The 14,846-nt window shown below is 40.7% G+C and overlaps 1 protein-coding gene across 1 annotated transcript in view; it reads right to left on the bottom strand.

Annotated features, from left to right (window-relative positions):
* LOC311060297 (protein furry homolog-like) overlaps positions 1–9,406 on the bottom strand; it is a gene marked incomplete at its 5' end in the record, with an annotated part of 38,686 nt that extends 29,280 nt beyond the window's left edge. Inside the window, 6 exon segments of the mRNA XM_084078431.1 lie at positions 339–425; positions 660–768; positions 1,018–1,043; positions 1,279–1,335; positions 6,688–6,836; positions 9,163–9,406. Of these exon segments, the coding sequence (XP_083934557.1) occupies positions 339–425; positions 660–768; positions 1,018–1,043; positions 1,279–1,335; positions 6,688–6,836; positions 9,163–9,406 (672 nt within the window).
* Between the last annotated feature and the right edge of the window lie 5,440 nt (positions 9,407–14,846).

Below are 14,846 nucleotides of genomic sequence, written 5' to 3'. Positions count from 1 at the left end.
CCCACCACAAACACGGACAATTGCGCTCATTGGAATTGGAATGCCCAGCCAATGCCGGATGCCCTGTGGAGGAGTCAAACCCCTACTCTCCACACTGGTTTACAGGAACTTTACCCCTGCGCCACCCAGAGGCCAAGAGCAGCGCTAATTTCACTGATGAAAAATCCATCAACAAATGAGAAATGATCCTGAACTATCCTGTCAAATCTTTTGCTTGGAGGGGTGCATCTTTATTCCCTTATCGTTTTGTTGTGTCAACACAAATAGCACAGAGAGAGAGAGATAGAGAGAGAGAGAGAGAGCGAAAGTGATGTATATTCAATCTTTACTCATTTTACCTCTGGGTTGATGGTGAAGGTCTTGTGAGATTTGCCCACGCACAGCAGGTCGTAAATAATCTCCTTCATAGCAAAGTCCAGCCGTTCCTGAGCGAGGACATGTGAACAGACCAGCGATCATTTTAGTTCATCCTTAGTTTTAAGCCTCAGCTGTTATTTGTACTGTCTGTACTGTTGTGTTGTTGGTTTTGTCTGTTATGTTTTGTGAAAAAAGAATAAATACTTTAATTACAAAAAAAAAAAAAAAAAAAAAAAAAGCCTCAGCTGTTCACAATCCAGGTACATTGGTTAAGAGACAAGAAAATGGGCGTCCTACTGTACCTGAGCTATGAATTGGATGATCTTGACGAAGATATTGAGCGGCGTGTCCCGGGGAACCACGCTGCGAGAACCTTTGGGGAAAAGTGCTGAAACGATGCTGAGTAATCGACTGCGAAACAAGGAGAGAACGATGTGTTCAATGGTGAACAATCACATCCTTTCCATAGTATCTGATACATGAAGCCTGATTTCTACATCGTACGACGGTGTCGCATGGCAAATAATTGCCAATCTACAAGCTCACCATGCGTTGCGATGCGTTGTGAGCTTGTAGATTGACAATTTTCGAGTGTGTGACAACGTCACATGACGGTGCTTAAATGAAGCACCAGGGCGCGTTGCGCTAGTAAACACTGACCTCTGCGTGACCGTGTTGCTCTCACACTAAGGATAATTCCTTTTAACAGGTTGTTCATGAAAGTCCTTGCGGTCTTGTTTCCAATGAGAACCTGTGAGCAATTAGGGGTTAAGAGTCTTGCTCAGGGACAAATTTCATTTCATCGACACATATGCTGACCTGGCCTGGAATCGAACCTGGGGCAGCCAGGGCCTCTGGCTCCCTACGCAGGCTCACTAACCATTCAGCTATGGCCGCCCACTTGATTCTGATGATGTAGACCCACAGCAGTCTGTAGAGCGACTCCAGCGCCACACGGGACATCTTGGGATCTTTGTTCTGCCGATCAGAGACACAAGATTAAGAACCTCGACATATTACAGCTGGACATTATTACTCACCTGTGACATTAAATAGGTCTGATGTAGTCAGTTACATGTCTTCCGGAGCAGCTGATCATGGTCAACACAATAACTAGTTTTCAGCCGCAGTGTAGGAGACATTTGAGTCACTGATGGATGACTGAACTCCCCACAATCTGTTAATAACTAAACTTCTGGTTTATTTAAATGCTTGTTTTGGGCATTGACGCATGATTTTCGTGACCTTAGGGTAGTGTAGAAAAGTTACGAAAATTTAGAAGGGTGCATTTTTGTTCCCTCTGTGTAAAAACCTGGGGGCATTTTATTACATTCTGTGTGTGAAGAGTGGGTGGCATTACTTCATCTTAAAGTAATGCAATTTTTTAAGCCAGGACCTGGCCCTGAAAGTGTAATTTAATAACATATTAGCCTATTCATTTCAGCAGAAACTATTGTGGGAAATCTTTGTCCTCCTTCCCTGGATTTCAGGGGCATTGTTCGATTTGACTCTGTAATATGATGCAATAGGAAGGACCAAAAAATATCACTTTTACCCTACCTTTAATATTACAGTGATATCTATGGAAGAATACAGACTATATACACATCACTGCTACACACATACCATTGATAGTATAGTATAAATGTATACAGACTATATACATCACTGCAACATAACATAGTACAAGGTAGTGTAATATTAGCTGCTATCTATAGAAGAATACATAATATTATACATAGCAGCATCAATGTTACAGTGCTGTGGGCATGCCATTACATAAAAAAAATTTAAATGTTTTTCCAAATATAAAAAAAAACAGCAGATCTACAAGCTCACAGTCAATGAAGAATAATTACTACAGTAAAGCTACTGTACAGAGGTCCCCTTCACACAAATCCCCTCCACCAAGTGTATGTATGTGGACTGAATATGAAATTAAATGTATGTGTGCAATCATTTCATTTACACAAGTATATTTTGGTATATGTACTGTATGCCCATGGTTCTCAAAGTGGGGTCCGGGGACCCCCAGGGGGTTCCAGGGGGTCCCCAGCTAAATGATGGGTAGGAACCAAATGGACCCTTATGGGTCTGTAACTCTGAGAGTTAAATCTAGCATTGATTTTACAATATAAATTGGGGTCCCAGGCATATAAATGCCATTAAATGTGGGTCCGTAGCCCTAATGCATGTCAAACTGGGGGTCCTTGAAATTAAAATGGTTGAGAATCACTGCTAGAGCCGTAAAAAGCCTTCTCTTATGGGGGTCCCTGGCATATCTTTTCAAATGGGGGTCCGCGGGCTAATAAGTGTCAATTTGACATGAAAAAGTTTGAGAACCACTGCTGTATGCTACTACCGTCTGTGTAAACTTCCTTTCAATGCATCAACCTCATGGAGACAAATACCTGACATGTACAAACACACTTGGCAATAAGCATTGTTGTGTTTCTGGAGTATTTATCCCGTATTAGTAGTACAGTAGTAGTATTATCTAACCATGATGTAAGCAGCATCAGCACTAACCAGGTGAGAGAGAGAGAGAGAGAGAGAGAGATATATATATATATATATATATATATATATATGTATATGTATATGTATATATATATATAATGAATGAGGAGGAAATGGATTCAAGCAGACGTTGATTATGGGGTGATGGGGTCTACTTTAATATCAAACTCTCTACATGTGTCTTTATTAGCCTTAGAGCAAGACTATCGTATGTGTTTTATCCAGTCTGACTTTTACTTTCATATCTATTAGAGTCTTAGCTCCACCCCCTCAGTTTAACCTGGAATGTCACCAGTAAAGCCTGTATTTCTCTGAACATGTACAATAGACAATATAAGGTGCTTTCCCCAAATGTTAACTAGGGGTCTGGCGTGTTTGTGTAATGTATTAGTCCATATGTTTCAATTAAGAAGTGTTTTAATGCTGTCTGTGGCCGATTCTGTCGGAAGTTCCCAATGGGCAATAGTGACGGGGCGCATCCGGTGAAAGTCGTTATTACACTCAATGTAAACAGGAAGTAAACGAGGGGGAAGAAATGGCGTTCGGCCACAGACGGGATTAAAACACTTCTTTATAGCAAAATATGGATTAATACATTAAACAAACACTCCGGACACCTAGTTAACATGTGGGGCAAGCGGGAAAGTACCTTATATTTTGCATTTGTACATGTTCAGAGAAATACAGGCTTTACTGGTGATATTCCAGGGCACACTGGGAGGGTGGTCGCTAGGACTCTCAAAATGGATAAAACACATCTACGATAGTCTTTAGGCTTTCTATAATGCTATGTCTTTATCCCACCATTACTCCCACATCACCATCACTGCCTCCTGGTTAAACAACTCACTGGTTGTTCCTTTACTCACATGTATTTAACATCTCTATTAAACACCATTCTAACATCAGCCTCAATCCAACGTCCAACTGTAAACAAGCTCTCACAACACGCACACATAACGTAAACATGTATATTTGTACAACACACGTAAAACTCATGAACACAAAGACAAACACAGCTTAAATAAACATACCTCGTTGTTTTAGACGTTTTAAACTTTAACAACAAACACACGTTCCTCCCGCAGCTCCTCTTCAAAGGGACGAGGTGTTACACCTAACTGTGTCTTCCTGACAACAACATACTACAGAAGATCAGTTCCGGACACGAAAACTCCTGTGTAAAGTGACAAGTCTATGTATTTTTGTGACCTGCAGGAGGAGCTATAACACCAACATTGTAAGAAAGTGAGAGCTTTTGTAAAACAGCTGTATAAATGAATACAATGAATAAATGCTGAACCCTCCTCAGGACAGAGTAAGCAATGAGCTGTCCCATAACCATCTCCAGTGGTGCACTGGTGAATGATTTATAGCATTGAAATGGAAATCATCCTTCATACCAAACTATGAATGCCATGGAATACTGAATTGGCATATGTTAGCATTTTACTTTGAGCTAAAAAGCATTATTTTACACTTTGGGCTATTCAAAAATAGCAGATCTACAAGCTCGTATCGCGGGTTAGGGTTAGGGTTAGGGTTAGGGTTAAACTGAGTTTAAGAGTTGAACAAGCTTCAATAGAGAGCTGTGTGAACTCTAAAGCAGCCCCCCACACCTAGTCTCCACTGAAACTCTTTACCCCCCTACCCTAGCTCTACTTAATCTTTTTCACCCTCCATCAACTCCAGCTTGTACTAATCTAAAACTCTATTGTCCCCCCCCCCCCCCCCCACCCTGTCAGCTGATTTATTCTAAAATACTCTATAGCGAAGGGAGATGTATAAACAGTCATCATGTTCTCTGTGTGATTTCACAGCATGTAATGAATGATGATCAAGTAGTTTACTTGCATCAACAGCTGCCAAAGTCTGAGTCTGGGTCACACTATACGCATGAAAGTGCCGTTCAAAACCTTTTGTTTCCCACTTCTGTATAACAAACTTAGTTGTTGGTGTGTTTGTCATTTGACCCAGAAGTATGATGGATTTTTTTTTTTTGAACAAAGGCGTTTATTTGCTTTTCTGCAAAGCATTCACATTGTACAATTACTTTTAAGCAAATAAACTAAAATAAAAAAATAAAATAAAATAAAAAAACACATAAAGAAAAAGACACAACAGAAAAACACAACAGAAAAGAAAGACAAACAGGACAATTCGGCAGATTACAGATTACAAATCAAATCGGTTTTAAATATCAGGACATTCACTTGGAAAAATATAACTAGTTACAACACAAACATTTTCATGACACATAAGAACACATACATGGTAACATATACTTTCATATAGGCAAATTTAAGTACCCTATAACTGGGGCCCATCTTTTCAGAAACACATCGTACTTCATCTGGAGCATGGCAGTAATTTTTTCCATAGTATACATTTTCAATATCCTCTCACGCCATTGGCTGATCGTAGGTGGTAGAGGTTTCAACCAGGATAAGGTAATCATTTTTCTAGCAATCAACAAAAGGATATGTAGGATATAAACCGTCTGTATGTTAGCCAACCCCTCCGGAACCACACCGATAATATATATTTTTGGGTCCAAAGGTAGATCTATATTAAGAATAGCACCAACTTCCGAGCTTATTCCCTTCCAGTAACTGTCCAATTTAGGGCAATCCCAGAACACATGGGTATGGTCCCCAATCTGTTTGCAGTCCCTCCAACATAATTCTGTTGTATTTACATCAAATTTGGATACCATGAGGGGGGTTCTGAAATATCTCATTTTGGTTTTCCAATTGAATTCTTTCCACAATGGGCTGTTTGTGATTTTGTGACCTTCTTCACAAGCCCTTTCCCATTCCTCATCTTCTATTATCACTGTCATTTCCAGTTCCCATTTCGATTTAATCTCTAATGTGTTCCCTGAAACTATGGACTGCAAACAGCTATATATTTGAGATACAATTTTTCTCCCTTTTTTATCCTAATTAAAAACAGTTCCAAAGGGGTTGGCGGTTGTCTCACAATCTCCCAATCCTTATGTGACAGCAGATAGCTTCTCACCTGCAAGTATTTGTAAAAGTCCTTAGTATCCAAACCAAATTTATCCTGCAACTGCTTAAATGATTTAATGGAATCCCCCTCAAGCAACTGATGAATTGTAACAAGACCTTTCTCTGTCCACGCTCTGAAACCCGAGTCCAGTTTACTTGGTAGAAAATCCTCATTCCTGTCTATTCTAGTGGCTCTTGATATTGATAGAGACAGCTTCAATTTCTTCCTGATTAAGGACCAGACTTTATACGTACAGCTCATCCATTCATTATTTAACTTGAGATTTTTCCATTTTTTAAGCTCCAGAGAAGGCAATGACTCAAGAGGTACCTGTGGACATGAATTGCTTTCCAAATCTAGCCAATTTGTATCTTTATCTTGTCTTATCCATTCTACCAATCCACTTAATTGAGTCGCCCAGTAATAATGTCTTAAATTTGGAAGATTAAGCCCCCCTTGATTTTTTGGATAGCCTAGCATTTTCCATTTGATCCTTGGTTTCCTCTTTTGCCATATGAAAGCCGACATCATCTTATCTAGTGACTTAAACACCGAGGCCGGAATCCAGACAGGCAAAGCCTGGAAAAGAAACAACAATCTGGGGAGAATATTCATCCTGACTGTCTCGATTCTACCAATTAGTGAAAGCGGGAGAATCTGCCACCGTGCCAAATCTAATTTTAATTGATCTATTAATTTACCATAATTTGCTTTATATAAATTTGAGGTGTCTGACGTTATTTTTATTCCTAAATATTTGAAACCATGGGGCGACCAATTAAATGAAACCTTCCCCACCAGATGAGATGGAAACTCCCCGACCAGCATCATAGCCTCCGATTTTGCTTCATTGACCTTGTAACCCGACACTATCCCAAACTCATTCAGGCAGTCCATGACTATTGGGATGGACTTTGAAGGGTCACTGACATACAAAATGACATCATCTGCATATAACGATATGACATGTGGATTAGATCCGTTTGATATCCCGGATATGTTAGGATTTCCCCTTATTAATTCCGCTAATACTTCTATATTTATCGCAAACAGCAACGGAGACAGTGGGCAACCCTGTCTTACGCCTCTGCTCAGCCCAAATTGGTCAGATGTATAACCGTTAACTCTAACTTTGGATACTGGAGCAGAATACAGAACCTTAATCCAGTCAATAAAAATTGAATGAAATCCCATTTTTTCCAAAGCATGTTCCAAGTACAGCCAATCTAGCCTGTCAAACGCTTTCTCCGCATCTAGACTAAGCAGCATTGACGTTTGTTTACTCTTCCGAGCTATAGACATTATATTCAGAGTTCTCCTAATATTATGTATTCCCTGTCGTCCGGGCATGAAGCCTGTCTGATCAGGGTTAATTATCTTGGTAATGCACTTCTGTATTCTCTTAGCCATGATAGAGCTCAATATCTTCACATCATTGCATAACAGGCTTATAGGCCTATATGAGGCACAGAGAGTAGGGTCCTTTCCTTCCTTATGGATCACAGTAATGATAGCTTCTGACAAACTTTTAGGGGGGACCTTCCCTCCAAGAGCATAGTTAAATACTCTCTGTAAAAGAGGGATGAGCTCTTTCCCAAAACATTTGTAAAATTCCCCTGAGTATCCGTCTACCCCGGGAGACTTGTTATTTTTTAATGTTTTTATTACTTCTTCAATTTCCTCCATTGAGATTGGGTCTACCATAAATTGTGAATCTTCTTCGCTTAATTTGGGCAAATTAATTTTTTCCATAAGAGCTCTAATTTTATCCTCCTTATTCTCAACCAAAGGGGATTCATATAATTTTTTGTAAAATGTGGAAAAAGCTTTTGCGATATCATTAGGATGCGAGACCATCTTGTTTGAACCCGGGTCCACCACCTTTGACACTGTCCTTCCTGCCTGTGCCTTACGTAATTGGAATGCTAATAAGCGGCTCGCCCTATTACCTGCTTCATAATATTTTTGACTTGTGAATCGTAATGCACCTTCTGCCTTATATGTCAGTAAGTCGTTAAGCTCCCTTCTTAGTTGGTCAAGCGTCCCCAAAACCTTCTTGCTGCCTGAATTTTTATGTTCCCTTTCCAGTTTTTTTATACTATTTTCCAATTGTACTTGTTTTTTCTCTCTTTCCTTTTTTAGGCCCGAAGAAAGGGCTATTATTTTACCTCTTATTACCGCCTTCGCCGCCCCCCACAAAATGGACGGGGAGACTTCCCCATTATCATTTAGTTCCAGGTAGTTTTGTATTTCCTCTTTAATTTTTTGAACCACCTCTGGATTGTTCAATAAAGAAACATTAAGTCTCCAATATCTGGGGCGTGTACCTGAATCCACATTCACCGACATCACCACTGGGCTGTGGTCTGAGATAGTTATGGGTTCAATATGGCAGCTCGTTATTTTATGTGCATCCTGTTTAGAGACACAAAACATGTCTATACGGGAGTGACTACCATGTACCCTGGAAAAGAAAGTAAAATCCCTTTCCCTAGGATGTTTCAGTCGCCAGATGTCTACTAACCCCAATTCCTCAATCATGCCACACAAAGCTGTTGTTTTTAGTGATTTTGGGCTGACCACGGATGGCTTCTTATCAATCTGCTGATTCACAACTGCGTTGTAGTCGCCTCCCGAAATAATCATTCCTTTCGCATTATCAGCTAACAGTGACGCAACCTCCCTGAAGAAGCTGGGGTCTTCTTCGTTTGGGGCATATAAATTCAAAATAGTCAGATATATGTCCCCTATTGTACCAACCACCAAAATAACCCGACCTTTCTTATCATCATATATTTTTTCTGGTACAAAACACACCGCCTTATGACACAATATCGCCACTCCCCTTTTTTTGCCTTTATCATATGATGCACTAAAGACCTGTCCAACCCATTCCCTTTTTAGTTTTTGGTGCTCTTTGTCGTCTAAATGTGTCTCCTGTAGCAACGCTATTGAACAATTTAGTCTCTTCAGCTGACTTATAATTTTCTTTCTTTTTATGGGGTTATTAATCCCTTTTACATTGTACGTAATAAAATTCAAATCACTCATGTTTTGTCTTATTCAACCTAATTGACACCCTGATATACTCTACATATTCCCCTACATATCCAACCATGTTGCGTTGCCATGCATAAAAAATAAGGTTAGTTCCAAGTATCTGTCCTGTCTTTAAAAGTTTGCCGAAAAACATAAAACAAAAACACCAAACACAGAGAAAAGGCCTCTTGAAATAGAGTATGATGGATTTTATAAGCCCAAACTGGGGTTCACCATCTGGGTCGTAGGAGAGGAATACCGTCATGCCTGGTCTGTATTTAGTGCCCTTGAAGGTCACCCAGGCTGGCTCCAAAACCTCACTGAAAACAGGAAAATCTCTTAGATCCTTTTGGATTTCTTTAAATCCGTCTATGGAGGACAGAAAGGTGGTGGGCCCTGGGCCGACCTCCGTAGTGTGACTCAACACGGTGCCAGATAGAAAATGATAACATAGGTGCATCTGATGCCGATACGCCATTGTCTTGCAAATATTACGGAAATTGCATGTTATGTGACTGACACGTTTGAAGAAGTTGTGTTTTGCTTCAAACCGCATTGCCCAAAAGTGAATCAAGGGTCCCAGTTTTCTGATTGCTCGTGGGTAGTGAACCATGAAGTGGTGCTTTGGACGCAAATGTAATTGAGGAAAAAGTTCAAGGAAGAGTGAGTGATGCTCCTCAATGATCTTTGTCAAAAACACTGTTGCAGCGATGGTAAAAGAGGGAGAGAAGATGAACTCCATGCACAGTAGCAAGATTAGGAGGAGTTCCCACTCCTCGTTTCCCTCGGGGATTAGGTCACCAATCATGATGGGCAGTAGCCTAATAAGGCACCACGTTTGAGCTGCTGACTGCCGCATGGCCCCTTCCGGTCTGTTAAGATCATTTTTGTTAATCACAGAGGGCTTGTTAGCCTTGTCACAAAAGCCGTAATCGAAGCTTGTGATTCTGAAGTTGATTTGGTCAAGTGTGACAAGTTTTTGCTCAATCAGAGTATTCAAGATGAGTTTGACCTCAAGGGGCCCTACTCCTTCTAAAATGTCATGCATAATGTCCGGTGCCACATTGTCAGTTACATGATAAAAAGAGAGATTGTTGAGCTTGCTGTCTCTCTTCAACCCTGTTTCTGAAGGGCTTGCGAGTTCCAGATCTGCCTGATGGGTGTGTATATTACGCAGTTGCAGTGATGTTGCTAGGTTTTCAATGTAATGGGTCCTGGGATGCAAGGGTGGTCTTTTAGATGGGTCCCAGGGACATTTTATGGGTCCCCAATTACACGTCCCCCCCCCCTATCGTTTTCTTTGATCTCCAATCTCCATATCTTCTATGCGTGTGTGACTGTGTACATTATATCCTGATGCAGTGGATCTCAACCTTTTCAGGCAGCGACCCCCCAAAATAATCATATTTTAACTGGGGACCCCCCCACCCTGAGGAATTAGGAGTTGAGGCACTTAATTTAGTTTGATTCAGTTCCACAGATACATATTGTGAAAATAGCAGATCTAGATCAGTGCGACCCGTTCCTGCTTTTCAAGACCGATACCGATATATATACATATATTAAAAAATCATAAATATATTTTTTCAAATGTATATGATTCTGTAGTATTAGCACACCTTATGGTAAGAAATACAAGTAGTGGGCAACAGGTGGATTTAACATACCTTTGACCAATAGAATACATTTAATCATAGAACCTTTTAATCATTATTATTATTTTATTTTGTATTATTTATGAATGTAGAATTTATTTTTACTATTTATTGTGTAGACTGAAAACACTGGCTTACAGTGGAAGTATTGGCAAATAAAGAAATAGGAATTCAAGAAATAATGAAGACAAATACTGACAATGCCTATGAACATTGGCTTGCAGTTATTGCACATAGTCAACATGCAATAATACTATTAGGCTTGTCATTGAGAAAGGAAAATAAAGTTGTCTTTTTGAGGAGAAGTGGAACCTTATAAGTCACTTTAAGTTTAGCATGAGGGAGAGGGTCTACCCTCTTCAGGGAATTAATTGTTATGATATCTCTAAGCTACAGAAAACATCCAGTTGCCTATTAAACATACACAAGACACAGACGATAGACAACCGGTTACTTACAGCTGCCATTAATTAGTGCTTTTGTTTGCCTTTGTGGTCAAATCAGGGTCAAATGCATAGGATCAACGAGCCATCGTTAACCTGCTAATGTTACACAGCTGATTGGCAACATGCGTTAATCCACCACTCACTCTGATCTCCAAGCAAGTGGGAGAACACTCTAAAATCGGGGATTTTACTTTGGCTGGTCAATTTAAGATGACAACAGCAACAAAGATTAGTAGTAGACCTGTATGTATGATGATCAGTTATTATTCCAGACAGTGGTCTATCCAAGACGTTTTAACACGTTTAAGAGCAGGTCCTCATGCCGTCTCTCTCTCTCTCTCTGTGTGTGTAGCGTAGACTAACAGCGAGGGGCTGTGCTGCTGCTTCTGCCACACAACGCCGTTTAACCGAGTTATACTTCTCCAGTACAACGGTGTCTAACCGGAGAGTTATACTTCTCCACCAACGGTGCCTAACCGAGAGAGTCCATGTAGATCACAGCTGACAAATATTATATATTATCGGAGCTAATCGGAGCTGCGTCCCATGGACGCACTAGAGTTGTCATGAATGCGTCCTTTCGCAATATGGTGCGTCAGCGACGCAGGACGCAGGCCTACGAGCATCTCTGCAGTTGTGCTGGATCTTCCAATGCCTGTTGCTCCGAGACACGTTTATGCACTCTGCACCACCGGCACATATGGTTAGCAGAGAAACTTTCGGTATAACCGAGGATGGCATTTAAGCCCAAGTTGTCCCCCACTACTTGGACAAGCGAGAACTTAATGCCTTGAAAAGTAGGGGTGTCAACGGGGATGCCTTCTTTCTCTAAAAACTGCAGCTCTGCAACAATGGGGCGCAGGACATCATCAAGATCATATGTTTTTGCATCATCTGATTTGTACACTGCACACAGGAAGTGCGACCATAAACTTGAGAGCAGATCTAGTGGCAAGCTCTTCATCAGAAAGTAAATGAAGCCTAGCTTATGTGTTCCAGTCTTTGATCCTAGAGGGTTGACTGTTTCACAGTCATCATTGTACATAATAAGTGGAATGGAAGTCTCTTTCAGGAAGAGTGGGTGTGTTTTGCAAAACTCCCCATCAAAGACATCCTGAAGGACTCCACCATCTCTTTGCTGCCAATCCAGCATTGCCTGTAAGATGCCAGGCATTTCAAGGACCTGTCCTAGAAGGTGTGTAAGTGGAACACGTTGAAACGTGTCAGGAACCGCGACTTGTTTCACAGTGCCGGTGGCAGAGTCCCTTCTCTGGACGTAGGAAAACTCGTCATGACGGAAAGTTTCCTCAACTGGTTCTATGAAGCCTCCTAATTTCACAAAATACTGCATCTGTTTGTACTCGGTGTCTAGATCTCGGAAGGGCTCAGCATAGTCTTGGAAATCCACCATTAGTTGTTCTACCTCTGGGCTTTGATTATGTCCCAAACTACTGAAAACTGCCATGGTCCTTGATTGCAGCCTACCCACAATGTCTGAGATTAAACTAGAGGTCTGCTCAACAAACAAATGAATGCCGGACAATGTTTGCGAAGGCACAGACCTCAAATGAGCTACCCGATCAGTAATGCCCTCTGGCTCAATCTCATCCCACTCCTCAACCTCCTCTCCTGGCTGGCCTTCAGTATTAAGGAACTGGACTGGATCTTGAGCGGGTACACTAAGCACTTCCTCAACATTTTCATGCTGCTGTAAGTGTCTTCGGAAAGATCGCATGTAATTAAATGTTCTACCGCATCCAATTTCACAACACTGGAAATAGTTTGCAGCATAATTAACATGATGTACCGCACGTAAATGTATAAAAAGACTTCTCCCATCCCCAGGAATTCGAGTTTTACATCTAAAGCAAACGTATCCCATGACTCATCTGAATTCTGAACTAAAAGGGCAAGTAGTGAAAGGTAACGTCTGTCTGTCAGTCCGTCCGTCCGTCTGAATTTTAATTTAGAACATGGTGACCGTGTATGCAACCGTATTACTTACTACGGAGCCCCTGAAGGGACATTACTAGGTAGATTGTTTTAAGTGTAGATACATTTTTTAAAGGGTCACTTTATTTTTAAAAGCTGGCGGTTTATGTTTTGTGGTATGGGAAAAAAAATCATATGTTGTATAAAAACAAAATATTTAGGGGTTGAATTTTTTTTAAAGGGGAAGGATTGTTTTGGGGGGGGGTTAACATTTTTTTTTTATAGTTGCTTAATTATTAAAGGGTGTATAGAATAATCTTTTTAGAGAATTACATTTTTGTAAAGAGGGATGATTTTTTTTTTAGGAGAAAAAGTTTTTTTTTTTCAAAGTGAGTTTTTTTTTCAAAGTGAAGAAAGTTTTTTTTTCAAAGTGAAGAAAGTTTTTTTTTCAAAGTGAGTGTTTTTTTTTCAAAGTCGTGCGCACGACTTTGAAAAGGAGGAAAAATATTTTTTTTTCAAAGAAAAATATTTTTTTTTTCAAAGATTTTTTTTTTTTTCAAAGATTTTTTTTTTTTTTCAAAGATTTTTTTTTTTCTCAAAGATTATTATTATTTTTTTCCAAGTTTTTTTTTTTCAAAGTGAGTGTTTTTTTTTCAAGTATCGTTTCATCTTCAAAGTTTTTTTTTCAACGGCCGGGGGTCCACAGGGGTCCCCGTGGCGGGGGTGGCAGCCGGGGTTCCACCGAGGTCCCAGTGGACTGGCCAGGGGTCCACGGGGCTCCCCGTGTCGGCCGGTGCTCAGCTGCCCGACCCGTCCGAAGGGCCACCCTTCCTGGGTACCAGATGGGACGAGTGCCCTCCCTACCCTGGAGGTGCGCCTCGGAGCTCCGGGCGGCCCGTGGACCGTCTCTACCCGGCAAGCGTGGGGTCCCCTCTTCCCCCTCTGTTGAGTTGCTCCGGGGCTCGGGCAGGGACAACGGGGGACCCAACTGGAGCTCGGAGGCACACCTCCAGAGCTGGGAGAGGGGCACTCGTCCCATCTGGTACCCAGGAAGAGTGGCCCTTCGGACGGGTCATTATTATTTCCCCCTTTTCTCTTCTGGACGATTTTCTAATGCAAGTTTAGTCTGAAGTAATTGCGCCGCTTTTTAGTTTCAATAAATTGTAGAATATTAAGTAGGTCTATAATATGCCACCAACGTAATAACACTGTAGAATGGAGTAGCCTATATAATGCCCCCATCTTTCGAATTCATTAACATGCCTCATGCTTCTGCTATTGCAGCTATTGGAGAACTAAAACTAGATAGGCTTAGAGAGAGAGCTTCGCCTATTTATAAAATCACTTCTACAAATTAAAAAAGAATAAAAACATACATGCATGCATGTATACAGTATAACCATATAGACCTATTTAACTACTGCTGGAGCCCATATTATGTGAATGAGATTACAGGATTGAAAAACTAATTTGATCAAAAATAAGTTACTTCTATACTTACTTCCAACTTCTACAAGTGAAAGAGAGGTGATTCACTCTAACAATCATCATCGTCTTGGGTCATCTTTCTAATTTACATGCTAATCATCGTCTCATCATCTTGGGTCATGTTCTGCTATTGCAGCTATTAAGTACCTCAAATGGCATGTGAATGCAGAGGTGAGTCGTCTTGGGTCATCTTTCTAATTCATTGACATGCTAAGGTACAGCTATTGTCATTGAAGTTATTGAAATAATAAATCAAATAGATAGGTCACTTTAACTCCTCATCACAACCACGTAGCCTACAAAATCAGGGTCTTTATTTGCCACTCTTTGCAGAAATGTATACATCAGCAATAACTGTGTCATCACATCATCACTGTGTCATCATGTTGGGTGTGTT

The sequence above is a fragment of the Gymnoscopelus microlampas genome (genome assembly GCF_963454915.1).
Source record: "Gymnoscopelus microlampas genome assembly, chromosome: 14".
NCBI classification, from domain to species: domain Eukaryota; kingdom Metazoa; phylum Chordata; class Actinopteri; order Myctophiformes; family Myctophidae; genus Gymnoscopelus; species Gymnoscopelus microlampas.
The sequence above is the reverse complement of the archived record's forward strand: the minus strand, read 5'-3'. Positions and strand labels throughout refer to the sequence as shown.